The following is a 25,617-nucleotide window of genomic DNA, read 5'->3' as shown; positions in this document are numbered from 1 at the left end:
CTATGTAGACTTAACTTTTTCCATCATTTGCTTTTTAGTGTTCTTTTCTGGTTTCAATACTATTGTGTAACACTTTGGAAGAAAGATACAGAATAACAAACCAAAGCTTGAGGCCAAAATGGCAAATATCTCCACAGCAACAGTGAACTTTCCAGGAGAGGTGATGTAAGCTGGAATGAAGGTGATCCAAACAGCGCAGAATATGAGCATGCTGAATGTGATGAACTTGGCTTCATTAAACTTGTCAGGCAGTTTCCGAGCCAGAAAAGCTAAAACGAAACACAAAAGGGCCAACAGTCCTATATAACCCAGCACAGCCCAGAATCCTATAGCTGAACCTAAATGACATTCTAGAATGATCTTTTCTTTGTAACGCTTAAAATTTTTGAAGGGAAAAGGAGGGGATGTTGTTAACCAAATAACACAGATAAGGATCTGTATTAGAGTAAAGGCAAGAACACTGAGTCTCTGCTGTGGAGGCCCAAACCATTTCATGACGTTACTGCCTGGAAGTGTAGCTCTGAAGGCCATTAACACCACTATTGTTTTCCCCAGAACACAGGAGATGCAGAGGACGAAGGTGATCCCAAACGCTGTGTGACGCAACATACAGGACCACTCAGAGGGCTGACCAATGAAAGTAAGTGAACAGAGGAAACACAGAGCCAGTGAGAAAAGTAAAAGGAAGCTGAGCTCTGAGTTGTTGGCTTTGACTATTGGAGTATATTTACATCTAAAAAATAAGATTGCTATTGTTATTGTCATAAATGTACCAATAATTGATACAACTGTTAGCAAAATTCCCATAGTTTCCTCATAGGACAGGTATTCAATTTCCTTCTTTACACATGTGTCCCTGCGTGGATTAGACCAGTAGTCTTGATAACATTGTTCACATTTAATTGCATCTGTCAGAGAGTGAAAGAAAACAAAAATTAAAGATAAAAAAAGCAAGATTATACAGATGCAGCATTTAAAGATTCTTTTAAGCATTTTTAAGCTTCTTAAGACATTTGGACTTGATTGGAATAATCAGTAATGCAGACAGTATTTCATGTTTGAATCCTCTTTCTCAAAAATATACCTGTCATATTACTGATCTGTCCTTCAGCACATGGTATACAGTCAAAACAGCAGATAGGTTTTCCTTTCTGCACAGCCTTCCTGGTGCCTGGAGGGCAGCTCTCACTGCACACAAATACTGGTACCTATGATTGAAGAAAATATTCACTTGGCTAAAAATGTTTGTAGAACGCTTTTATTTAGACCAAGATGCAACTTTCTTCTTCGTACTCACCTTATTGCTGTTTTGTGCCCACACAATAGAGGCCATGTTTACTGCTAATCGATTATGAGCGGGGAAAGAAGAGTCATACAATCCAACAGTGACAAATTTGTGTTGATGCTCTTCGTCTGTCTGCCAGTTTATTATGTCATACTTTGCAGGAGGATCACCATTTTTATCAAAATAAACTTCTTCACCATCTTTGGTTTTGAAACTTACCCTTTTGAGATGTTCTAGAAACTTACAGAGAAATTGAGAAACATTTATATGCCAATACATTTTGTCAGGAAGTGTTTATAGAATGTAGAAATGAAGAGCTTTTTTCTGGTTATTCAAATTAATGCTGTATCTGTGTATCCAACATTGTGTGGCCTAATTGCAAATCTGTGCTTAATGAGACTTTGAACTCACTGTGAAAGAATCAGGCTGCTTCTTTGTTGGACATGTTTGTGTGCAGCCAAGAAGGTCATGTAGAGTATGGGCAACAGCATATACTGCTTTATACACATTACTGAAAATGGGCATCAGTGACATGTCTGTAAATGTGTTTTCCACCTCAGACAGTTTCTCTTCACCTGTGCACACTGTTGTATTCTCAGAGTCATTCTGCAGTGTATATTTACACTGAAACAGAGCCTCCCAGAATTTAGGAAAAATTACACTGCCAGCAGATTTCAGTGGGTGTATATCCAGAATGAAGTCCTCCAGACCTGTCACTGTTGTTTTGGGGATAGCTAGCCCTATGGCTCCCTGCAATATGTTGTGCTTATCCAGTGCAGCCAGTAGTGGATCAAAGATCCATGCCTCAGTTCCCACCCACTGATATCCAGTTATGTTGTGTTCAAAAAACACATCCAGCAAAATCTGCAATTCTAAGTCAGTAAGAAATCCCACTATTACTTGAGAAGTAGAGCTTTTGATCTGCTGGATTATTCTCAGCACTTTTTCTTGTGAGTAAGTTCTAAAATATGTAAGTGAATATTCTAGACATATGCCCAGCTGTTCTGCAGCTTCAGTAAATGCAGCCATACCGCTGTGACCATAGTCATCATCGTTTCTTATTGTTCCCACCCAGGTCCAACCAAAATGCTTGACCATCTCTGCAAGTGCTCTGCTCTGGTAGTAATCACTGGGAATAGTGCGCAGAAATGACGGGTATTTCCTTTTATTACTGAGACAGCTGCAGGTGGCATAGTGACTGATCTAAAAACAGATTCAGTGTTCCGTTATGATTTTTTTATGCACTGTTAACTTGGATAACACCACATAATATTAAAATTAAATTATAAAATTTATTTAGATATATGCCATTGTTCTGATTTTAAACATAGTTATGGTATTGATTAATTAAAAATTTTAGTTCTTACTAAGGGAATGCTGAAAGGTCCAATACTGCTTGCTATAGCTACGGACGGTGACGAGAATGTGTCGCCAATTATGGTTTGCACCTCGGCTGGTTTTGTGCAGTGCTCATCAAAAACTGTCTTTTCATTTCCATTAAGAAGTGCCATGGCCATTCTAACTGCCATTCCTGTAGAACTACAGGTGTCATATATCTTGTAGCCTAGCAAGACACCTGGCAGTAAAGAAGAACTGTTGTTTATCTCCTCTGTTGCAAAAATCAAGGACTGAGAAAACTGGAAGGCTCTGAAATCAAGACTGCACAAAACAAATTTAGAGACAAAGGCAGACATTATTTTAGGATGAAATCATTACTGCTGTAAAACGTGACTCACATGGCTTATTTTGTCTTGCTTCTTACCTCCTGCATTTCAGTGGATGTGGCTTGGCCACATAGGACAAGTCTGTGATCTCCCAATTGTTGTGAAAGGGGAAAATTCCTCCAACTATTATATCACCATCCTTTGAAAGTTGTGGATATTCTATCTCTCCTTGCAGGCTACAGGTCTCATTAGCCCCAGAAAAACTGATGATAGCCATTAGTACTTGCAGAAGAGTAAAAAGAGACTCCATTCGCCTGTTCAACAATTGAGTACAGAGAATGATTGTGTGTGCCAGGTCTGATGTTTCACCTGGTTGGACAGGAAGGATTTGTGTTATTTATACAGATGGCAAAATAAGGCAGATCCTCTGTGATAAAATTACGTAGGTGGGCTGCAGTGAGGAGGTGTGACATTCAAGTGTTAGTAGCATTAATCTTAAAGGAGGCCTCAAGGTCAAATAGTGCTTGCTTAGTATCTGTATTGTGGTTTCCCTTTTTGTCTTCATGCAGTTGTTGTTTTTAAAAACAATATGGTTGTGTGTTTTTCTATATATCCTAGGGTCATTTTTGTATGTAACTGTGATGTCATACCATAATATAGTAATCATTGTGGTTATACCTATAATAGGTACAGACATTGTGTCTAATTTTCATAATAAAAAAGACCAATAGAAATGATTAGAATTACTTTGACTAACTTTATCGTGTAATGTTACCATGTTAGTGGTAACTGCTGCCCTTTACCTTGGGTCTAAATTTCGTTATAAAAAGACCAATAGAAATGAGCTCTCACACTACAGCATCTCGACAGTCTGGGACCCTACTCTAGAGTTCTGTTTGTGGACTTCAGCTCTGCTTTCAGCTCTATACAAATGGTAATTTTTACAAATGTTCATATCACCCTTTAATATGTTCTGTATCGTAGTTATTATATGTCTTTTCAGACTGGCATTTGTATAAACATTCATATCTGCATATGTACAGATATTCACACGTCCGTTTAGCTTTTTTGCACATTGACTCTTTATTATTTTGTTTCTTATTCTTTATTCTATTTATTGTACTTTTAGTTTGTTTGTCCCTTAGTTAAACATTTGTTAATAGTCTGTGTGCTTGTCTGGTCTGTTCTTATGTATGTTACATGTCATACATGTGTGCAGTCACCAAGACAAATTCTTTGTATATGAAGCATATTTGACAAAGTTATTTTGATTCTTATAAAAGAATTAGTGCACAAAGAAGGCATATGGTGATTCCGGAGGCCTTGAAGGGAAATGTCCTATGACAGAAACATGATGGACATCAGGGCTTGACTGATTTTAGGGAGCACATTTTTGTGGTGGCCTGACATCGGAAATCAAATGGAAAGTTTAGTCTTGTTAGATATGCCTAAAGACAAAATGCATCAAACGAAGGCACTCACTGCAACTCCTCTACCAGGTAAACCATGGAAAATCCTTACTATTACCTTTGTGATCACAGCAGAAGTACTTACCATGTTTTGCATTGTTATTGTTTCTCCGGATTATTCAAGATACTTAAAATACTGAGAACATTGCCTCACAGGTTGTCCAAAACCTAGAAGCAGAAGCACTACTACTAGTTCAAGTAGTACCTTCAAGCCAAATGACCAAATGTGAATGAACTCAGAGGATGCAGTGAAATTGCAGAAATAAGCCTTGTACTTTCATTGGTATCAGCTGCTTGGCCTAGCCATGGCTCTCATTTCTTTAGTTTGTTCTTTGTTTCTTGTTCTCTCTCCTTTTTGTTTCCTTTTATTATTTATAATTTTAATTTCTTTGGCCCTGGATTCAATAAACACAGTGACATCTATGCATGCATGTTCAACTGTTTTAAATTTGCTTAGGTACTACCATAGTGGACTTGCAAGTCTCTGCCAAATTGTATCTTCTTGACATTCACTGAAGGCCTCCAGTCCTCTGTTGAGTCTGTTCTTTTCTGCTGGTCCTTACTATGCACACATTAACCTATCAATCTTGGTAGAATTGTTCTGGACCTCCTGGTTCCTAGAGACTTACCTCCCATTGCTTTGTCCACCACCCTCCCACCTAGTCTTTCCACTCACCCCTGGTTTTCCCTCTCATAACCTGGGGCCTGCTCTGCTGCAATTATATATCTTATTTATCATAATACAGCAGCATCATCACATAGACCTGAGAGGTCAGTTTTTTGCCTCATAACCTAGTGTATGTCAACGAATCTCTACCCACGACTATAGCTCTTGGGAGAGGGAAGAAGTTCTGTTATATCTCAGAAAAATGGCACCATGAAGTGTCAGAACCTCTACTCCTCCCTGGTCTACTTTCACTCCAATATCTTCTCTGTTTTATTCTTGTTATTGTCCAAATCTGTGCTTTATTTGTTTCTGTATTTTTTTTTGTGTGTGTTTAAAATATTTGCATAATAAATGAATTCACACGAGCATCAATATGAACTTCATTCTTAATATTGGTCTAAAATTTAAAGAATTTAAAATAAGCTTTATCTTTAACCTGCCTTTATGATTATGCAAAACATACATACAGTTAGAAAAGTCCTATTACTATGCATAATTTGTCAGCCACCCTCTGCCTTGTCCATCAGTGGAAAAGAACCACTATAGGACCACTAGTGGGTATTGTGCTGGTGTGAGGTTGTTACACGCAGCAGTGTAAATGTAATTTTTTTATACACCTCAGTGTCACTGTTAAGTAGAGAATAAGAAGAGAATAGTCATACTACGTAATAAAAGCAAATTCTGTCTTTATGTAATATAGTAAGGTCCTATTTCAAATAGTTAAATGCACATTTATTAAAACAATAGTATATTTTATGATAGTGGGTCATTGTTAAATGATAAGATTTTCTTTTTTTGTTAAAGAAATACGTGGATCTAAGTGGGGAAAAGTAGTGCATTTAGTACTGAACACAACACAAGGTTGATCTATTTACACAAACTTTAATGACAACTATTTCACAGAAAAAAAAAAAAAACTGAATTTGAGTAATTCGTTTTTTTGGTACTTTGCCAGTTTTTTCCTAGTTTCAGTGGCTACATAATGGTTGATAGGAAAAATGAAAAAAAAAAAAAAGTTTTGAAGATTTACAGCTGTAATAGAATCTACATAAACCTCTAGTTTACTTAACTGGAACTTTTCCCATCATTTGCTTTTTAGTGTTTTTTTCTGGTTTCAGTACTATTATGTAACACTTTGGAAGAAAGATGCAGAATAACAAACCAAAGCTTGAGGCCAAAATGGCAAATATCTCCACAGCTACAGTGAACTTTCCAGGAGAGCTGACATAAGCTGGGATAAAGGTGATCCAAACTGCACAGAATATGAGCATGCTGAATGTGATGAACTTGGCTTCATTAAAGTTATCAGGCAGCTTCCGTGCTAGAAAAGCCAAAATAAAACACAGTAGAGCCAGAAATCCTATATAACCCAGCACAGCCCAGAAACCTATAGCTGAACCTAAATGACATTCTAGAATGATCTTTTCTTTGTAACGCTTTATATTTTTGAAGGGAAAGGGAGGAGATGTTGATAACCAAAACACACAAATAAGGACCTGTATGAGAGTGAAGGTGAGAACACTGAGTCTCTGCTGTGGAGGCCCAAACCATTTCATAACATTACTGCCTGGAAGTGTAGCTCTGAAGGCCATTAACACCACTATTGTTTTCCCCAGAACACAGGAGATGCAGAGGACGAAGGTGATCCCAAACGCTGTGTGACGCAGCACACAGGACCACTCAGAGGGCTGACCAACAAAAGTAAGTGAACAGAGAAAACACAGAGCCAGAGAGAAGAGCAGAAGAAAACTCAGCTCTGAATTATTGGCTTTAACTATTGGGGTATTTTTATATCTAAAGAAGATGATTAATATTGTTAATGTCATAATGGCACCAATAATAGAGACAATTGTCATCAAAATTCCCATCGTTTCTTCATAGGAGAGGAATTCAATTTCCTTCTTTACACATTCGTCCTTGCGTGGATTTGACCAAAAATCTTCCTTACATTGTTTGCATTTAATTGAATCTGTCAGAGAGTGAAAGAGAAAAGAGAAGACAAAAATGTTATGTAGAGACAAAATAAGATAATACAGTTGCAACATTTAGTGAAATTACTGTCAGTTACAAAATTCACTTTGTCTTAAAACATTTGTAGTTTAAACCATTTTTATGTAATTCTCCCAAAATTTGATTTAATAGTAGTAATACAGACAGTATTTTATGTTTTATTCCCCTTTCTCATGTATGTACCTGTCATATTACTGATCTCTCCTTCAGCACATGGTATACAGTCAAAACAGCAGATAGGCTTCCCTTTCTGCACAGCCTTCCTGGTGCCTGGAGGGCAGCTCTCACTGTACACAGATATTGGCACCTGTGATAAAGGAAAATATTCAGTGGCCTAAAAATGTTTATGTAGTTTGCTTTTATTTAGACCAAGATGCAACTTTCTCTGTTATACTCACCTGGCTGCTATTTTGTGCCCACACAATAGAGGCCATGTTTATCGCTAATCGATTGTGAGCAGAAAAAGAGGAGTCATAAAACCCAACAGTGACAAATTTGTGTTCTTTAGTTGTCTGCCAGTTTATTATCTCATATTTTGCAGCAGGATCACCATTTTTGTCAAAGAAAACTTCTTCACCCTCTTTGGTTTTGAAACGCACTCTTTTGAGATGTTCTAGAAACTAAAAAAGAACAAAGTCAATATTTTAATAAATGTTATGTCTTTTAAAACATATTTTTAAAAATATTATGTCTTTTAAAACACCAAACACCTCCATAAAAGAATAGCATTTTCACTGGTTATTTAAATAAATGTTATATGGCTGAGTACAGATCTGTGATTAATGAGACTTTAATCTTACCTTAAAAGGATCAGGCTGCTTAAACGTAGAACATTTTTTTGTGCAGTTCAGAAGGTCGTGTAGAGTATGGGCAACAGCATATACTCCTTTATACACATTACTGAAAATTGGCATCAAGGACATGTCTGTAAATGTATTTTGTACTTCAGACACGTTTTCTTTGCCTGTGCACATTGTTATGTCTTTTGTGTCGTTGTGCTTGTTATATTTACATTTAAACAGAGCTTCCCAGAACTGAGTAAAAATGGCACTGCCTGCGAATTTCAGTGGATGTATATCCAGAATGAAGTCTTTTAAACCTGTCACTGTTGTTTTGGGGATAGCCAGCCCTATGGCTCCTTGCAGTATATTGTGCTTATCTCGTGTGGCTAGTACTGGATCAAAGATCCATGCCTCTGTTCCCACCCACTGATATCCAGTAATGTTGTGCTCATAAAATACATTCAGCAACATCTCCAGGTCCCAGTTGTCGAGAAATCCTACAATTACTTTAGAAGTAGAGCTTTTGATCTGTTGAATTATTCTTAGCACTTTTTCCTGTGAGTAGGTTCTAAAGAATGGAAGGGAATATTCTAAGCAAATGCCCAGCTGTTCTGCAGCTTCAGTAAATGCAGCCATTCCATTGTTACCGTAATCATCATCTCTTCTGATTGCGCCCACCCAGGTCCAGCCAAAGTGCTTGACCATCTCTGCCAGTGCTGTGCTCTGGTAGTAATCACTGGGAATAGTGCGCAAAAATGATGGATATATCCTTTTGTCACTAAGACAGTTGCAGGTGGCATAGTGACTGATCTAAAACAAATTCACACAGGTTTTTCAGTCATCATGTTTAACCATTTTGTGCACTGTTAACTGGGATGACACCAGGTAGTGTTACAAGTAAACAGTTGCATGATTTTAGAGCTGAACATTTCTTAAGACTCAGCAATAATTATTAAATTAATAAATTAAATAATAGTATTAAAAAAAAAAAATCTTACCAAGGGAATGCTGAAAGATCCAACACTCTTTGCTATAGCCATTGACACTGATGAGTATGTCTCACCGATTATGGCTTGCACCTGTGCTGGCTTTGTGCAGGGCTCATTCAAAACTGTCTTCTCATTTCCGTTAACAAGTGCCATAGCCATTCTAACCCCCATAATCGCGGAACTGCAGGAATCAAAGATCTTGTAGCCCAGCGAGACACCAGGCAGTAAAGAGGAACTGTTGTTAATCTCCTCTATTGCAAAAATCAAGGACTGTGAGTACTGGAAGGCTCTGAAATCAAGACTGCACAATAAAAATTTAGAGGGAAATGCAAGAGAAATTATTTAAGTATTAAACCATTACTGATGTGTAAGTATGGCTTTTTAATACTACATTAATATAATACAATTGTAGTGAATTTGTGAAATGCCCATTTGCTCTTGCTGCTTACCTCCTGCATTTCGGTGGATTAGGCTTGACAGTATAGGCCATGTCTGAGATTTCCCAGTCACTGTGAAAGGGGAAAATTCCTCCAACTATGATATGTCCATCCTTTGAAAGTTGTGGGTCTGCAGATTCTCCTTGGAGGCTACAAGTCTCATTAGCCCCAGAAAAATTGACGATGGTCATTACCACCTGCAAAAGAGTAAAAAGAGATTCCATTCACTTATCCAGCTATTGAGTGCAGATTCTGATTGCGTGTGTGCCGGGTGTAATGTTTCACCTTCTTGGACAGGATGTATTTGTGGTATTTATAGTGGAAAGGCAAATCCTCTGCGGAAATATTACACTGGTTGGCCGCAGTCAGAGGAGGTGTGACTTTTAAATATGAGCAGCAGTAATCTGAACGGAGGCCTCGGTGTCTTATGTGGTTTCTTTAGTGTCTTTTGTCGTTGCATTCTAAAATGTGTCATGATGCAGCTCATAAATCAGCTCATAAATCAGTGCAAGCTGCATTTTCAACATTACAGCAAAGGTTGCAACAGCCAAGCCTAGACAAACTGTGTTGTTCCACCACCTTTTTTTTCTCCTAATTATCTATCAACAGTCAACTCATAGCAGACTATCAGATGAGTCTCACAGATATTGGCACCTGTGATAAAGGAAAATATTCAGTTGCCTAAAATGTTTATGTAGTTTGCTTTTATTTAGACCAAGATGCAACTTTCTCTGTTATACTCACCTGGCTGCTATTTTGTACCCACACAATAGAGGCCATATTTATCGCTAATCGATTGTGAGCAGAAAAAGAGGAGTCATAAAACCCAACAGTGACAAAAAAACAGTTTGTCTGCATAAATATATACATGATGCATCATTGTCTCATTAGAACAAGTAACTACTGTCCACATGTTTGTCTGTTGTGGCTATTTGAATTGACAGTAGATTCCATTCTTATTTGTCCTCTTTGCCTGCTTAGTACTGAGTGTTTTAACCACCACAGTAATGTAGGAATGCACAATGCAAGAACATGTAAACTATAATAAAATTTCCCTTACTTTACACACAAGTACAAATAATTTTAAGATCACTCAATACAGACTAGAGTCTTAAATTGAAAGAGAACTTCCAGACATTCTAGCAGGATTCCAGAAAGGCAGGGGAACAATAAATATGGAAATGGAACATAGAAAGGAATTCAAGAAGCAAGTCAACATTTGCTTCAGTGACTACAGCAAAGCCTTCGACTGTGTTGGCTTGGTAGACATATAGAATGTCTTTGGGAAAACGGCTATAATATAGCTTCTGTTTGTTCTGAGGATCCTCTTCACTGATCAGACTGTGGATGAACAGACTGGTTCCACATCGACAAAGTGACCTAACGTAGAGGCCACTGGTGCGTTCGAATTGCTATACTTTTTGTTCAAAATGCTATACTTGTTGAAAGGCCTAAGTAAGAGTAACCAACTCTGTCCTGTCTTACACAGTATATTAGGGTTATACCTCCAGCTCTGTTGTTCAGGTGGACTCATAGGAACTTTCACTACTGCATTTTATTCTCCTGCATGACAAGGTTCTGGGGCTCCCTATCATGGCAGAAGTCACCAACGTATTTGTTTTGTTAATGTTTAGTGGAAAGTGATTCTCTTTGCAGTGCAACACAACAAGGGCTATCCTGAAAACCATTTTGTGGGCTCTGGAAAGTCGTTCAGAAAATCTAAATCTTCAGGCTAGCTGCTTTCCTCACAGAGAGCTATGGTGCTCACAGTATGGCATCACTCTGTATACCAGGCCTGCTAGCCTCCTTAGTGACAGGGTAGGGGGTAATAGCACAGTGCATTCATTGGTTAACCAGCGCTTCACTGAGGTGGTCTAGGTAGTCGAGGTACAAAGGGCATACATCTCAGCCCTAGTAAGGTTCCAGAGTGATGGGGCACTGTTTGTGAAATTCACTCCTGTGGGTGAGTGGGATGTCAGGCACCTGAGCTGAAATGATATATATTTCCACATTTCAGCAGTAAAAATAAAAAGTATAAAAATAAAAAGTATAAAAATAAAAAGTATAAATATAGCGCAATATTGTTGTCGCCAAGCCGCGGTGTTAGTGGTTCAGTTTTTTTTAAAAGATAAATGTTTATGTTGTTTTATGGCTGTTCTAGGTTCATTCTTACAAGGACGTTTATGTTGAAGTGCCTGAATATGGGTGGAGGTGGATTTTCCAGAGTAGAGCAGAGGACGGTCTTTTAGCATGTTAGTGCTGGCGAGGCTTTGTTTCTTCTCACAGTGTTTCAACAAATTAAAAATGAAGCTGAATTATGGATCGTAACTTCAAGTTGTCTGAGTTTCTTCTTAGAACCCTGAATGTTACAGTATTTTGCAGCTCAGCTTTATTGATAATCTGTATAGCAAAACAAAAAAAAAATAAAATCCCCAAATTAAAAGCCAGATACCTACCCAAAGTATGAATGTCTCAAACTGACAACATACACTCAACAGTGGAGAATTCATAAAACAGCTAATAAGGGAAGCTTGACCTGAAGTTAGAGGATTTGTGTAAAGGGGAAGAAGAAAGGAACTTTAACTGGCTTAAACATGCAGATGTGTTCCTAGTTTACAATGAAGAGAACACATACTCTGTACAAAGTGTTAATGTAGCATTTATGAAAATAATGTTTCTTTTTAACTGTTTGAATTAATATACCTAATGTCATTTAACACAAACTTTATTATAAAATGATTTTTCAGTATTTTAATTTAAAAAATACAACAGTTTAGTAATGTGATATTGTTTAATGTGGTAAAAACAGATGTTTGTGCTTTTAGTAATATTAGCTAATTGTTTCATCCTAAGTGGTTTTGCAATAAGTGATCAGGCTTCTGGTGGGAAAAAATACACATACATCTTTTGAACATTTTACAGATTTTCTGGGGAAAAGGGAAAGAACATCTAATGAAACGTAGTTTAAAAACATAAAATATATACATTTTGACAAAATCAAATCAATTTGACAAAAATGTCATCAGCAAGATTAAAAAAAATACAAAATTGTTCACAGTGGTGGTGATAGGTACCAGACACACACACAAAAAAAAACCTCACAGAAAGCTATTGCGTGAAACAGTTTTCAGTAAATTTCCTGATGCCTTAGACATTATTTTATAGTTTTGAAACTGGATTTTGGCCTTAAACATATTTCTTTTTTTAAAAACAATCAAATATACAGCTCACTTAACAGGCACCTTATTCATAATTAGTTTTTTAGTGTTCTGCTCTGGTTTCATTATGATTATGTAACATTTTGGAAGAAAGATACAGAATAACAAACCAAAGCTTGAGGCCAGAATAGCAAATATCTCCACAGCTACAGTGAACTTTCCAGGAGAGCTGACATAAGCAGGGATGAAAGTGATCCAAACTGCACAGAATATGAGCATGCTGAATGTGATGAACTTGGCTTCGTTAAACTTATCAGGCAGCTTCCGAGCCAAAAAAGCTAAAACAAAACACAGAAGAGCCAAGAGTCCAATATAACCCAGCACAGCCCAGAAACCTACTGCTGACCCTAGCTGACATTCTAAAATAATCTTTTCCTTGTAGTGCTTTAGATTTTTAAAGGGGAAAGGAGGAGATGTTGTTAACCAAAGCACACAAATAAGGACCTGTAGGAGAGTAAAAGCAAGAACACTGAGTCTCTGCTGTGGAGGCCCAAACCATTTCATGACATTACTGCCTGGAAGTGTAGCTCTGAAGGCCATTAACACCACTATTGTTTTCCCCAGAACACAGGAGATGCAGAGGACGAAGGTGATCCCAAACACTGTGTGACGCAGCACACAGGACCACTCAGAGGGCCGACCAATGAAAGTAAGTGAACAGAGGAAACACAGAGCCAGTGAGAAGAGCAGCAGGAAGCTCAGCTCTGAATTGTTGGCTTTGACTATTGGGGTATTTTTATGTCTGAAGAATATTATTGCTATTATTATTGTCAGAAATGCACCGATGATGGAAACAGCTGTTAGCAAAATTCCCATCGTTTCCTCATACGACAAGAATTCAATTTCCTTCTTTACACATTCATTCCTGTATTGATTTGACCAGTAGTCTTGGTAGCATTGTTCACATTCAATTGAGTCTGTCAGAGAGAGGAATAAATAACATAAAAAAGGTAGGCGAACAGGGAAAATAATTAGAGGAATGTATTACATATAAAGTTGCCATTATCCTCTGACTTCTAAAAATGAAGAAAAGCTTCTAACATTGATCAGTTTAGACATAGTTATCACAAATGGTCTAGAATATTTTGTAGTTACAGCAGTAGTACCAAAAATACTTTGTTTGTTTCAACTTTTGTGAATGTTTGTACCTGTCATATTACTGATCTCTCCTTCTGCACATGGTATACAGTCAAAGCAGCAGATAGGCTTTCCTTTCTGCACAGCCTTCCTGGTGCCTGGAGGGCAGCTCTCACTGCACACAGACACCGGCACCTATGATCAAAATAAATCTTTATAACCTAAAAGTTAAACATTTTGTTTATATACATCATACAAACATGTTATGAAATATGCAATCTTCACTGAGTCTGAAGTTTAATTTTACCTGATTTTTATTTTGTGCCCACACAATAGAGGCCATTTCTACTGCTAATCGACTGTGAGCAGGGGAAGAAGAGTCATAATATCCAACAGTGACAAACTCATGGTGATCTTCAATAGTTTGCCAGTTTATTAATTCATATTTAGCCACAGGGTCACCATTTTTATCAAAATAAACCTCTTCACCATCTTTGATTTTGAAGTGCACCCTTTTCAGATGTTCTAGAAACTGATGAAATTTAACAAAGTTTAGCTACATTTATCGCTAAAGCTTTAAGATCTCTACCTAAATAGACTTTTAACTTACAGTGAGAGGGTCAGGCTGCTTCTTTGTAGGACATGTTCGCGTGCAGCCAAGAAGATCATGAAGAGTATGGGCAACAGCATATACTCCTTTATACACACTACTGAAAATGGCCATCAGAGACATGTCTGTGAAGGAGTTTTTTATTTCAGACAGTTTCTCCTGTCCTGTACACACTGTTGTATCTTCTGAGTCATTCTGCACTGTATATTTGCAATTAAACAAAGTCTCCCAGAATTCAGTAAAAATGGCTCTGCCTGCAGATTTCAGTGGATTTATATCCAGAATGAAGTCCTTCAGACCCGTCACTGTTGTTTTGGGGATAGCTAGCCCTATGGCTCCTTGCAGTATTTTATGCTTATCCATTCTGGCTACAGTTGAATCAGATATCCAACCTTCAGTTCCCACCCACTGGTATCCAGTAATGTTGTGCTCATAAAATACATTCAGCAAAATTTCCAAGTCCCAGTGAGTGACAAACGCCACAATCACTCGAGAAGTAGAGCTTTTGATCTGCTGAATTATTCTCAGCACTTTTTCTTGTGAGTAAGTTCTGAAAAAATGGAAGGGAATATTCTAAACAAACGCCCAGCTGTTCTGCAGCTTGAGAAAATGCAGCCATTCCACTGTTACCGTAATCATCATCTCTTCTGATTGCTCCCACCCAGGTCCAGCCAAACTGTTTAACCATCTCTGCCAGTGCTCTGCTCTGGTAGTAATCACTGGGGATAGTGCGCAGAAATGAGGGATATTTTGTTTTGTCACTGAGACACTCACAGGTGGCATAGTGACTGATCTAAAAACAGATTCACACCGGTATGTCAGGGATTATGATAGTTTTTTGCCAAATATTTATTGTATTTAACATGAAAGGTAAGTTCAGGAATAATTGTGCCTAATAGTTATAGATAAAATTTGCTTAAATGCTTACTAAGGGAATGCCGAAAGGTCCTATGCTCTGTGCGATAGCCATTGACACTGATGAGTATGTCTCACCAATTATGGCTAGCACCTGGGCTGGCTTTGTGCAGGGCTCATCCAATTTTGAGTTCACATTTCCATTAACAAATGCCATGGCCATTCTCACCCCCATAGCTGTGGAACTGCATGTGTCATAGAGCTTGTAGCCCAGTGAGACTCCAGGGAGTAAAGAAGAGCTGTTGTTGATCTCTTCTATAGCAAAGATCAAGGACTGTGAAAACTGGAAGCTTCTGAAATCAAGACTGGATTAGGGAAAAACAGATATACACAGTCATTTTCAAGATTAAATCTACAACTGTGTAATGCAGTTATTATATATTACATATTCATTCAATGTATGAAAATCTCAGTTTTTCTTGCTACTTACCTCACACAATTCAGTGGTGATGGTTTGACCACATAGGACATGTCTGTAATTTCCCAACTTCTATGGAAAGGGAAAATCCCTCCAACTATAATATCACCATCTTTAGAAAGTTGTGGGTATGCAGGTTCTCCTTGCAGACTACAGAAAGTCCCATTTGTTTTCGAAAAGTTGATGATGGCCATCACCACATGCAAGAGAGTAAAGATAGACTCCATCTACTATTTAAACTACTGAGTAGAGATAATGATTGTGTGCAAGGTCTGATCTTTCAACTGGTTGGACAGAAACGATTTGTGATATTTATACAGATAGAAATGCAAATCCTCTACGGTAATGTTACACCGCTGCCCCGCAGTGAAAGGAGGTGTGACTTTCAAATGTGAGTAGCACTAATCTGAATAAAGAAGACCTCAGGATTTTTTTCCTCTTGTGCCATTGCATTTTTTTGTTGTTTTTGTATATGTTTTTGGAGCAGTCTAATTTGTTTTTGTGCTGTATAGATATCACGTTTGGCATTATTTCTTTCTGCAAAAGCCTGCATACTGAGCTTTTTCACTGGCTCTAATGTGGTCAACTTACCTATATCATCTCAGGATAACTATTCATGCTAAGTTAAATACTGAAGTGCTTAGCATATTTCTTGCGAAATGAAATTTACGAGGGTTGCTTGAAGCTGAAAGCTCCTTTGCGACTTCACGAGCTTGCTTAATTTCTGCTGTTTTGCTTTGCCTGTTGCGTATGCTCCACTTATGATAAGTTCCATGACAACTGGAAAATGATTTTAGCACAGTTGTAGAGGATTTATCTTATGTATAATATTTGACAATGGCAATGTACTAGTCAGCATGCTGCAAAATTCCAACAACTGGAAAATTCACAACAACATTCTGGCAAATATTAAGCCAACTTCAGCCTTGTTCTCCCGTCAATCAAAATATATGATAAACCATATGTTTTGCTGCATGTTTGTACTACCGAATACCAGATTTAACATCTTACATTTAAGTATTCATTGTTTATTTAACAAATGCGCGTACAACAGTGAAATGTTGTTGTCTCCGCCGAATCAATCAGCATACTTCTTGTGAAAAGAAACTCTTCAAAGTCATCCATCTATGTTTTATGGCATGCCTCTTTTTTTACCGACCAATAGTTTTTTGGCTTTGTTCTAGTAGTTTAGGCTTTGTCGTGTAGTGTCTTTGTCTGCAGAGTTCGCCCAGCTGACATGTACACCACACGGTGAGCGAAGCCTTTGTGAGACATCTGTGGCTGTTCGTTTTCTCTGCAATTATGTCACATTGTTCGCCGAATCTAGGCAAATGTTGTGTCTGCAAGAAGTGTACCGAGGCCTTGCATTGTATATGTTTACTGAACATGGATTAAACAATCAAGCTCATTGATTGAAAAGGATGCAAACCTCTTGGACTAGTACCTCTCAGAATGTTTAACTGAAGTCTTTGTTTTGACACCTGGCATCATGGAAGACTTTGCCATGTAAGGATGCAGAAAGTCAGTGTGTAAAAGAAAAAGAAAGTGGACTAAACTGAGTGAGTGATTTAAGGTTTTTTGTGTTTCACTGTGGCCAGCCATGTGCTTTGTTTATTCCTACTGCCTCCCATGCAGCACCACTAGCCTTCTGTGCTAACCGTTTTCACTGACCGCACACTTGTGTTATATCCTGTCCTAACCAGCAAGCCTGTGCCTGTGCCCATCTAAGTTTGAATAATGCAGACATTTTCAAAAATTGATAGTATATTCCTTTAAAACAATATGATTTAAATGGGACCATGTGCTTTATAAAAGGACATATGAACAGTGAATGTTCAGCCCACTTAACTGGCACTTCACCCATATAAACTCATGGTAGTCTTTAACAGTTCGCCTGTTTATTTATTAATTTTTAGCAACAGTGTCACCATTTTTATCCAAATAAACCTCTTCTACATTTTTGTTTATGAAGTACACCATTTTCAGATGGTTTAGAAACTGATGAAATTTAAAGTTTGTTACAACATCTGAAAGAGCTTAAAGGCCAAGAACAGTGTTTCTCCTCCTTGCTCAAAATTTTATATTAGCAGGAAATATGTGATTACCTTCATACTTCCGCATCTGTCCAACATTTATTGGGCACTGCGGGTTGCACAACCTCATTTTTTTTTTTATTTCTTTGTGTAGTGTTACTAACCACCGTTTAGGAATTACACTTTATTTGGTGTGATCTCAGACATCACAGATAACTCTAATTGACTATTGTGAATCATAAGCTACCTTATAGTGCATATTCATAAACTGTGAAATCACCTGACCCTCGCACACTTCACATGCTCCGCAACACTCTACTTGAGTAACGTCATAGCTACAAGGAGATGGCACTCAAGTACAAATGCCTGGTTTTCGGATGCAGGAGGGAGAGTGTTCACTCTCTACATTCTGTTCCAAATAACTAGACTAAATCAAAATGGCTCAATTTTTGTGACATGCAGTACAATAGTTTGTAGCAAGAGTTTGTTATTGCCAACTCATTTGAAAATTGTGCTCGTTACTGCTCCAGATTTGTCAGCCCTACAAGCTGATAGAAACAGCTTTCTCGACACCTCTTGGAGACAGTGTGATTAAAAAGTGGCTAATCTAATTCTCTGAATAAAATAATGTAAAAATGGCCAAAATGTAAGAAATTTTACATTCTTACGCTCTTAAAATATGAACTGTGGTGTCCTCTAATTTAGTGTAACCAGAGAATCTGAATTAGCCTCTATTTAATCATGCTGCGGATTCCGACAGTATCTGAGACCCCTAACAGCCTTTCTCCCGTTGTAGGGCATCTGCACCCCCCAAAAAAGGGAGATAACATTCCAGTATAATTTCCATTGAGCTAGAATTCAAATCATTTTGGAGATACAAATTTACATTTCCTGTTCTACCTTAAATGTTGCATAAGTTATTGCACCATTTAAGGTTAAACGGGAAAATTTGAATGAGAAGCTGGTGAAATAGAAGCTGACTTCAGCTTTGTGTTAACAATATAATTGAAATGCAAAACCTTCGATTAGCTGGTAACAAAGAAAAATCAAATGCACAAGCACCTCAGTATGGCCCAAGCTGGAAATCGGATCCCATAAACACGGCCTCACTTGTATGAACGTGAAAAGGGAGATTCCGAACAAGAACCTAACCCTAACCTTAAAATCACAGCCTTGTAGCAGCTTCTTGGCGGTTTATGGTCAGATTTCTCTTTGTTTTGCATTTCAACTATAATATTAACAAAAAGCTGAAGTCAGCTTTTAACTCACAAGCTTCTTGTTCAGATTTTCTTGTTCCACCTGTGGAGCAGCTTTTACAGTCTGCTTGTGCCCGCCTATCCAGGCAGTTACGCTTGACACAGAAGGTGTCAATCAATCCACTGTTGACCACACCCACACAGCAGAATGGTAAAAGGTGACAGAGAAAAAAGAAAATACAAAACACTCCTTTTGATGTCATTTTTGGAGAAAAAAATAATGTAACTGAATATATATATATAAAGTTGTTTGCTAAAATATTTATTTTTCACAGATTTAAAAAAAAACAACTCTGCAGGGCCTGATATTTCTGAGTTAGGACTGCTTAAGCTTTGAGATTTGTATTAAACAGACTTTTAACTTTTTTAAAGTGAGAGAATTAGGCTGTTTCTTGGCCAAGAAAATTGTGTAGGCTATGGACAACATCATATACTCTTTTTTACACACTACTGAAAAAGGGGATCAGAGACATGTCTGAGTTTTCCTTTTCAGACAGTTTCTCTTTTCCTGTGCAAAATGTTATGCAGCATTCTGTGCTGTATATTTGCACTTAAACAAAGCCTCCTAGAATTCAGTAAAAATGCCACTGCCTGGAGATTTCAGTGAATTTATATCCACATTGAAGTCCTTCAGACCTGTCACTGTTGTTTTGGCTCCATGCAGTATTTTATACTTGTCCAGTCTGGCTACAGTTGAATCAGAGATCCAACCTTCTGTTCCCACCCACTGGTATCCAGTGATGTTGTGCTCATAAAATACATTATAATACACATACAGAATCTGAAACTCCTGGTGAGTGACAAATGCCACAGTCACTCAGGAAGTAGAGATTTTGATCTGCTGGATTATTGTCAGCACTTTTTCTTGTGCTGTCTTTCTTGGTTCTAAACAATGGAAAGAAATATTCGAAGCACATGCCCAACTGTTCTGTAGCTTCAGTAGATGCTATCATCTCTCTGTTATCATAGTCATCATCTCTTCTGACTGCGCCCACCCATGTCCAGACATAGTGCTTGACCATCTCTACCAGTGCTCTGCTCTTGAAGTAATCACTGGGAACAGTGTGCAAAAATAAGGGGTATTTTCTTTTGTCATACAGGTATGTTAGGGATTATGCTCAATCGTAGTTTTTATGCCAGATGTTAACTGCCTTTAACATTTACGTAAGTTCAGAAATGATTTTACCTAGTAGTATGATATTGATAAAATTCCACTGATACTGATGAGTATGTCTCACCAATTATGGGTTGCACCTGGACTGGGTTTGTGTATTGCTCATGCAATATTGAGTTCACATTTCCATTAACAAGTGTCATAGCTATTCAAACCCCATAGATGTGGAACTGTATATGGCATAGATCTTGTAGCCCACTGTGACACCAGGGAGTAGAGAGGAACCGTTGTTAATCTCTTCTATTGCAAAGATCAAGGACTGTGAAAACTGGAAGGTTCTGCAACACATACTGGATTAAAAGATGCAGCACCACTAGCCGTCTATGCTAGCCTGTTTTACCAAACGCAGAACTGTGTCAGATTCTGTCCTGTTTAGTGTGCCTTTGCCTATACAGGATTGCTCCAGAGCTCCTGAAAGTTGTATAAAAGATGACCACTATGTTATTTAAAGCAGCACTATGTATGATTATATATGAAAGGAGTTGCATTAATGAGTCAGGAGGAAATAAACCTGCTGAAATCTGGTGTTTTGCACAACTGCAAGTTACCCTGCAAAGCCTGAAATAGTCATCTGTTATAGTTTCTTTTTTGGACCCTCTAGTTTTGTGACTAAACTGAAATTTCCAACTTCCATACAATACTTTAAAGTGCATTGAAACTCAACATTAGTTTCGAAACCAAAAAGAATAGATCACAGGAAAATTGACTTTCTTTTTTAGTATGTGTGTATAGTTTTTTTTTTTTTAACAAAGACAAACACTTAATAAATAACATAAGATTTATTCTTTCAATTTTTTTGTTAAATATCTCAAAATATACACATTATAAAAAGTAAATTTTATGTGAATTCATTTAATACAACTAAAATGCATCACTTGTGCATATCATATAGAGGTTATATTTTTGTTGTAGACACTGTGACCCTTGATCCAACAACCATTATTATGAAAAAAAAAAATGAATCATTAAGTTTTCCAAAAAGTTTACATCAAATTAAACTTATTAAAATTACGCAGATATTTGTAAATATCAGTGTTATTTATTCTCATTTAAGATAATTTTTAAAGTAAGTACCATTTAATAAGTTTTAAAATGGTAAAAAAAAAAAAATAATTAAGAATAGAGTTAGGGTCATGTGCTTTATGTAAAGCCATATTAATGGTGAACCTCCAGCTCACTTAAGTGGAACTTTACCCATGATTTGCTTTTTTGTGTTTTTTTCTGGTTTTAGTATGATTATGTAACACTTTGGAAGAAAGATACAGAACAGCAAACCAAAGCTTGAGGCCAAAATAGCAAATATCTCCACAGCTACAGTGAACTTTCCAGGAGAGCTGACATAAGCTGGGATGAAGGTGATCCAAACTGCACAGAATATGAGCATGCTGAATGTGATGAACTTGGCTTCGTTAAACTTATCAGGCAGCTTCCGAGCCAAAAAAGCTAAAACAAAACACAGTAGAGCCAAAAGTCCTATGTAACCCAGCACAGCCCAGAAACCTACTGCTGAACCTAACTGACATTCTAGAATGATCTTTTCCTTGTAGTGCTTTAGATTTTTGACGGGGAAAGGAGGGGATGTTGTTAACCAAAGGACACAAATTAGGACCTGTATGAGAGTGAAGGTGAGAACACTGAGTCTCTGCTGTGGAGGCCCAAACCATTTCATGACATTACTGCCTGGAAGTGTAGCTCTGAAGGCCATTAACACCACTACTGTTTTCCCCAGAACACAGGAGATGCAGAGGACGAAGGTGATCCCAAACACTGTGTGGCGCAGCACACAGGACCACTCAGAGGGCCGACCAATGAAAGTAAGTGAACAGAGGAAACACAGAGCCAGAGAGAAGAGCAATAAGAAACTCAGCTCTGAGTTATTGGCTTTGACTATTGGGGTTTTTTTATGTCTGAAGAATATAATTGCTATTATTATTGTCAGAACTGTACCAATAATTGAAACAGCTGTTAGCAAAATTCCCATTGTTTCCTCATACGACAAGAACTCAATTTCCTTCTTCACACATTCATTCCTGTGTTGATTTGACCAGTAGTCTTGGTAGCATTGTTCACATTTAATCGAGTCTGTCAGAGAGAAATAAATAACATAAATATCAGGTTTGCTGCACACAGAAAGTAACTGAAGGAATGCGTTACGTATTTTGCTGTCATTCTGTTCTGTGTCTAAAATATGGAGGAAAAACTTTTAGACTTTAATCAGTTTACACTTAATTATCACAAACATTGTACAATATTTTGTAATTGTTGCAGTAATACCAAAGATACTTTGTTTGTTTCAGCTTTTATGAATGTTTGTACCTGTCATATTACTGATCTCTCCTTCAGCACATGGTATACAGTCAAAACAGCAGATAGGCTTCCCTTTCTGCACAGCCTTCCTGGTTCCTGGAGGGCAGCTCTCACTGCACACAGACACCGGCACCTATGATCAAAACAAATGTTTAATATCCCCTTAAAAAACTGTATTTCATACATATTATTCAAACATTATACAAAGTTTGCATACTTTGTTGAGACCAACGTGCAATTTTAGTTAACACTTTATTTGGATGGTCCACTCTAGATGCTTTTTAGGTGCTCAGTATATCTTATATATAATATATATGAGGAACATTCAACTAAATATCTATTAAATGCAACTGAACTTGAAGTTGTGTGTGGAAGATTTTATCAAATCTATCCCTAACCCTAAACCTAACCCTAAACAAAACATTGTTAGTAATCAACTATCACCAGAATCACCTGATTTGTATTTTGTGCCCACACAATAGAGGCTGCATTTACTGCTAATTGATTGTGAGCCGGGAGAGAAAAGTCATAAAGTCCTACAGTGACAAACTCATGGTGATCTTCAATAGTTTGCAAATTTATTATTTCATATTTAGCCACAGGGTCACCATTTTTATCAAAATAAACCTCTTCGCCTTCTTTGGTTTTGAAGTGCACCCTTTTCAGATGTTCTAGAAACTGATGAAATTAGTTACAACATTTTAACAATATTTTAAGAACTTAACACTTCTCCCAAAAAATACAGCATTTTACTGATTTTTCTGAATTAGTGAACACACATGTAACAAAGCTTTAAAGTCTATACTTTTTTTTGACTTACAGTGAGAGGATCAGGCTGCTTCTTTGTAGGGCATGTCTGTGTGCAGCCAAGAAGGTTGTGTAAGGTATGGGCAACAGCATATACTCCTTTATACACATTGCAGAAAACAGGCATTAGTGTCATGTCTGTGAAGGCGTTTTCCATTTCTGACAGGTTCTCTCTACCTGTGCACACTGTTATGTCTTCTGAGTCATTTCGCATCGTATATTTACATTTAAACAAAGTTTCCCAGAATTCAGTAAAAATGGTGCTACCTACAGATTTCAGTGGATATATATCCAGAATGAAGTCCTTCAGACCTGTCACTTTTGTATTGGGAATAGCCAGTCCTATGGCTCCTTGCAGTATTTTGTGCTCATCCATTCTGGCTACAGTTGAATCAGAGATCCAACCTTGAGTTCCCACCCACTGGTATCCAGTAATGTTGTGTTCATAAAATACATTCAGCAAAATCTCGAAGTCCCAATAAGCGACAAATGCCACAATCACTCGAGAAGTAGAGCTTTTGATCTGCTGGATTATTCTCAGCACTTTTTCTTGTGAGTAGGTTCTAAAAAATGGAAGGGAATATTCTAGACAAATGCCCAGCTGTTGTGCAGCTTCAGTAAATGCAGCCATCCCACTGTTACCATAGTCATCATCTCTTCTGATTGCACCCACCCAGGTCCAGCCAAAATACTTGACCAAATGTGCCAGTGCTCTGCTCTGGTAGTAATCACTGGGAATAGTGCGCAGAAATGATGGATATTTTGTTTTGTCACTGAGACACTCACAGGTTGAAGAGTGACTGATCTAAAAACAGATTCATATGGGTATGTATTGAGTTATTTTCAGTCTTATTTTTAAAGCCTCATATTAAGTGCATTTAATAGTAAAAGTAACCTCAGGAATTATTTCACACAATTATAATACTGAAAAAAATGCTTAAATGCTTACCAAGGGAATGCTGAAAGATCCAACACTGTTTGCGCTAGCTGTTGACACCGATGAATATGACTCACCAATTATGGCTTGTGCCTGGGCTGGCTTTGTGCAGGGCTCATCCAATTTTGAGTTGTCATTTCCATTAACAAGTGCCATAGCCATTCGAACTCCCATCGCTGTGGAACTGCATGTGTCATAGATCTTGTAGCCCAGTGAGACTCCAGGGAGTAAAGAGGAACTGTTGTTGATCTCTTCTATTGCAAAAATCAAGGACTGTGAAAACTGGAAAGGTCTGAAATCAAGACTTGATTTAGAAAAAAAACAGACATACACAGACATTTTTGGATTATTACAGTGTAATATGACAGTGTAAAATAATACATATTTGTTTAAAGTACAAAAATCTCAGTTTGTCTTGCAACTCACCTCACACACTTAAGCGGTGATGGCCTGACTGTATAGGACATGTCTGACATTTCCCAAGTTCTGTGAAAGGGGAAAATCCCTCCAACTATGATATCACCATCCTTTGAAAGTTGTGGGTATGCAGGCTCTCCTCGCAGACCACAGAAAGTCCCATTTGTGCTTGAAAAATTTATAATGACCAATATCACATGCAAAACTGCAAAGTTAGACTCCATCCACCCATTCAACTATTGAACAGAGATATTGTAAGTATATGCAGGGTCTGATGTTTCAGCTGGTTGGACAGAAATAACTTGTGATATTTATACAGATAGAAATGCAAATCCTCTATGCTAATATTGTGCTGTTGGGCCACAGTCAAAGGAGGTGTGACTATCAAATATGAGCAGCGCTGATCTGAATGAATAAGGCCTCAAAATCTCTTTTACCTGTTTTACCTTTGTTTTGTTTTGGGTGCTTTTTTGTTTCTTTTTTTTCATTTTTGTTTTATAAAAACTTATTTTTTTGCTTTTTCTGTAAGTGCATTATTTTTGAAAGTTGATACTTTTATAATCTGTGTGTATTATTTACATAGTGCTGAGTTTTTTTTTTCTTATTTCTAAAACAAATCAGCCAGAGGAATCTGTTAGTCGTAGTGACATGAAATTTGATGAACTTGTATTTTTCCCTCACGATATTTAGGAGGTTGACGAGAGCCGGATCGGCCTCAATGAGTCACTACAGCCCACATCGATGCCTTTAGCCTTCTATTTCCTATACCGAACAACAACTATATATCTTTTTTTGGTTTATTCCTTGGCTGAAACAAAACTAATTTGCATAGACTGTTAAGCTCTGTTTGCTAATTGGCATGTCATGTAAAACCTACATTTGCAAACTATTTCATTTTTTTTTTTTTTCTGATTTTCACAAACCCAGTGTTGAACCATTCATAAGAGCCTGTTGACATTTCAGAATGAAATGGCTGCTATATGCAAATTTATATATCCAATTTCATCTATATTTTAGTTAAAACAGTTGCAAATAATGAATGCTTTGTCTGATATTGAAGAAACAAAACAGGCCAGTTAATGTTATGATTCTAAGACAGCTTGTCGATTTTGGCACTTTATTGTTAATGGGGCCATTATAAAAGC

The 25,617-nt window shown here is 37.5% G+C and overlaps 3 protein-coding genes and 1 pseudogene across 3 annotated transcripts; all 4 read right to left on the bottom strand.

Annotated features, from left to right (window-relative positions):
• LOC118818511 (extracellular calcium-sensing receptor-like) lies at nucleotides 1-3,259 on the bottom strand. The gene is made up of 6 exons (XM_036585761.1): nucleotides 3,048-3,259; nucleotides 2,653-2,944; nucleotides 1,697-2,488; nucleotides 1,298-1,525; nucleotides 1,085-1,208; nucleotides 1-908 (listed from the first exon to the last, which is right to left on the bottom strand). The coding sequence occupies exons 1-6, from the start codon at nucleotides 3,257-3,259 to the stop codon at nucleotides 1-3; spliced, it is 2,556 nt and encodes an 851-aa protein (XP_036441654.1).
• A 2,377-nt stretch (nucleotides 3,260-5,636) lies between these two features.
• Nucleotides 5,637-9,527, bottom strand: LOC118818510 (annotated as a pseudogene).
• A 3,003-nt stretch (nucleotides 9,528-12,530) lies between these two features.
• Nucleotides 12,531-15,768, bottom strand: LOC118818509 (extracellular calcium-sensing receptor-like). Its single transcript, XM_036585760.1, is given in 7 exon segments — nucleotides 12,531-13,438; nucleotides 13,670-13,793; nucleotides 13,906-14,130; nucleotides 14,209-14,766; nucleotides 14,768-15,001; nucleotides 15,137-15,428; nucleotides 15,554-15,768. Coding segments are annotated over 7 exon segments (2,556 nt in total).
• A 5,410-nt stretch (nucleotides 15,769-21,178) lies between these two features.
• On the bottom strand, nucleotides 21,179-24,799 carry LOC118818508 (extracellular calcium-sensing receptor-like). Its single transcript, XM_036585759.1, has 6 exons — nucleotides 24,482-24,799; nucleotides 24,068-24,359; nucleotides 23,132-23,923; nucleotides 22,765-22,989; nucleotides 22,321-22,444; nucleotides 21,179-22,086 (listed from the first exon to the last, which is right to left on the bottom strand). The coding sequence occupies exons 1-6, from the start codon at nucleotides 24,694-24,696 to the stop codon at nucleotides 21,179-21,181; spliced, it is 2,556 nt and encodes an 851-aa protein (XP_036441652.1). The 5' UTR covers nucleotides 24,697-24,799.
• Between the last annotated feature and the right edge of the window lie 818 nt (nucleotides 24,800-25,617).

Source organism: Colossoma macropomum, unplaced genomic scaffold (assembly GCF_904425465.1).
Source record: "Colossoma macropomum unplaced genomic scaffold, Colossoma_macropomum, whole genome shotgun sequence".
In the NCBI taxonomy this organism is placed as follows: domain Eukaryota; kingdom Metazoa; phylum Chordata; class Actinopteri; order Characiformes; family Serrasalmidae; genus Colossoma; species Colossoma macropomum.
The sequence above is the reverse complement of the archived record's forward strand: the minus strand, read 5'-3'. Positions and strand labels throughout refer to the sequence as shown.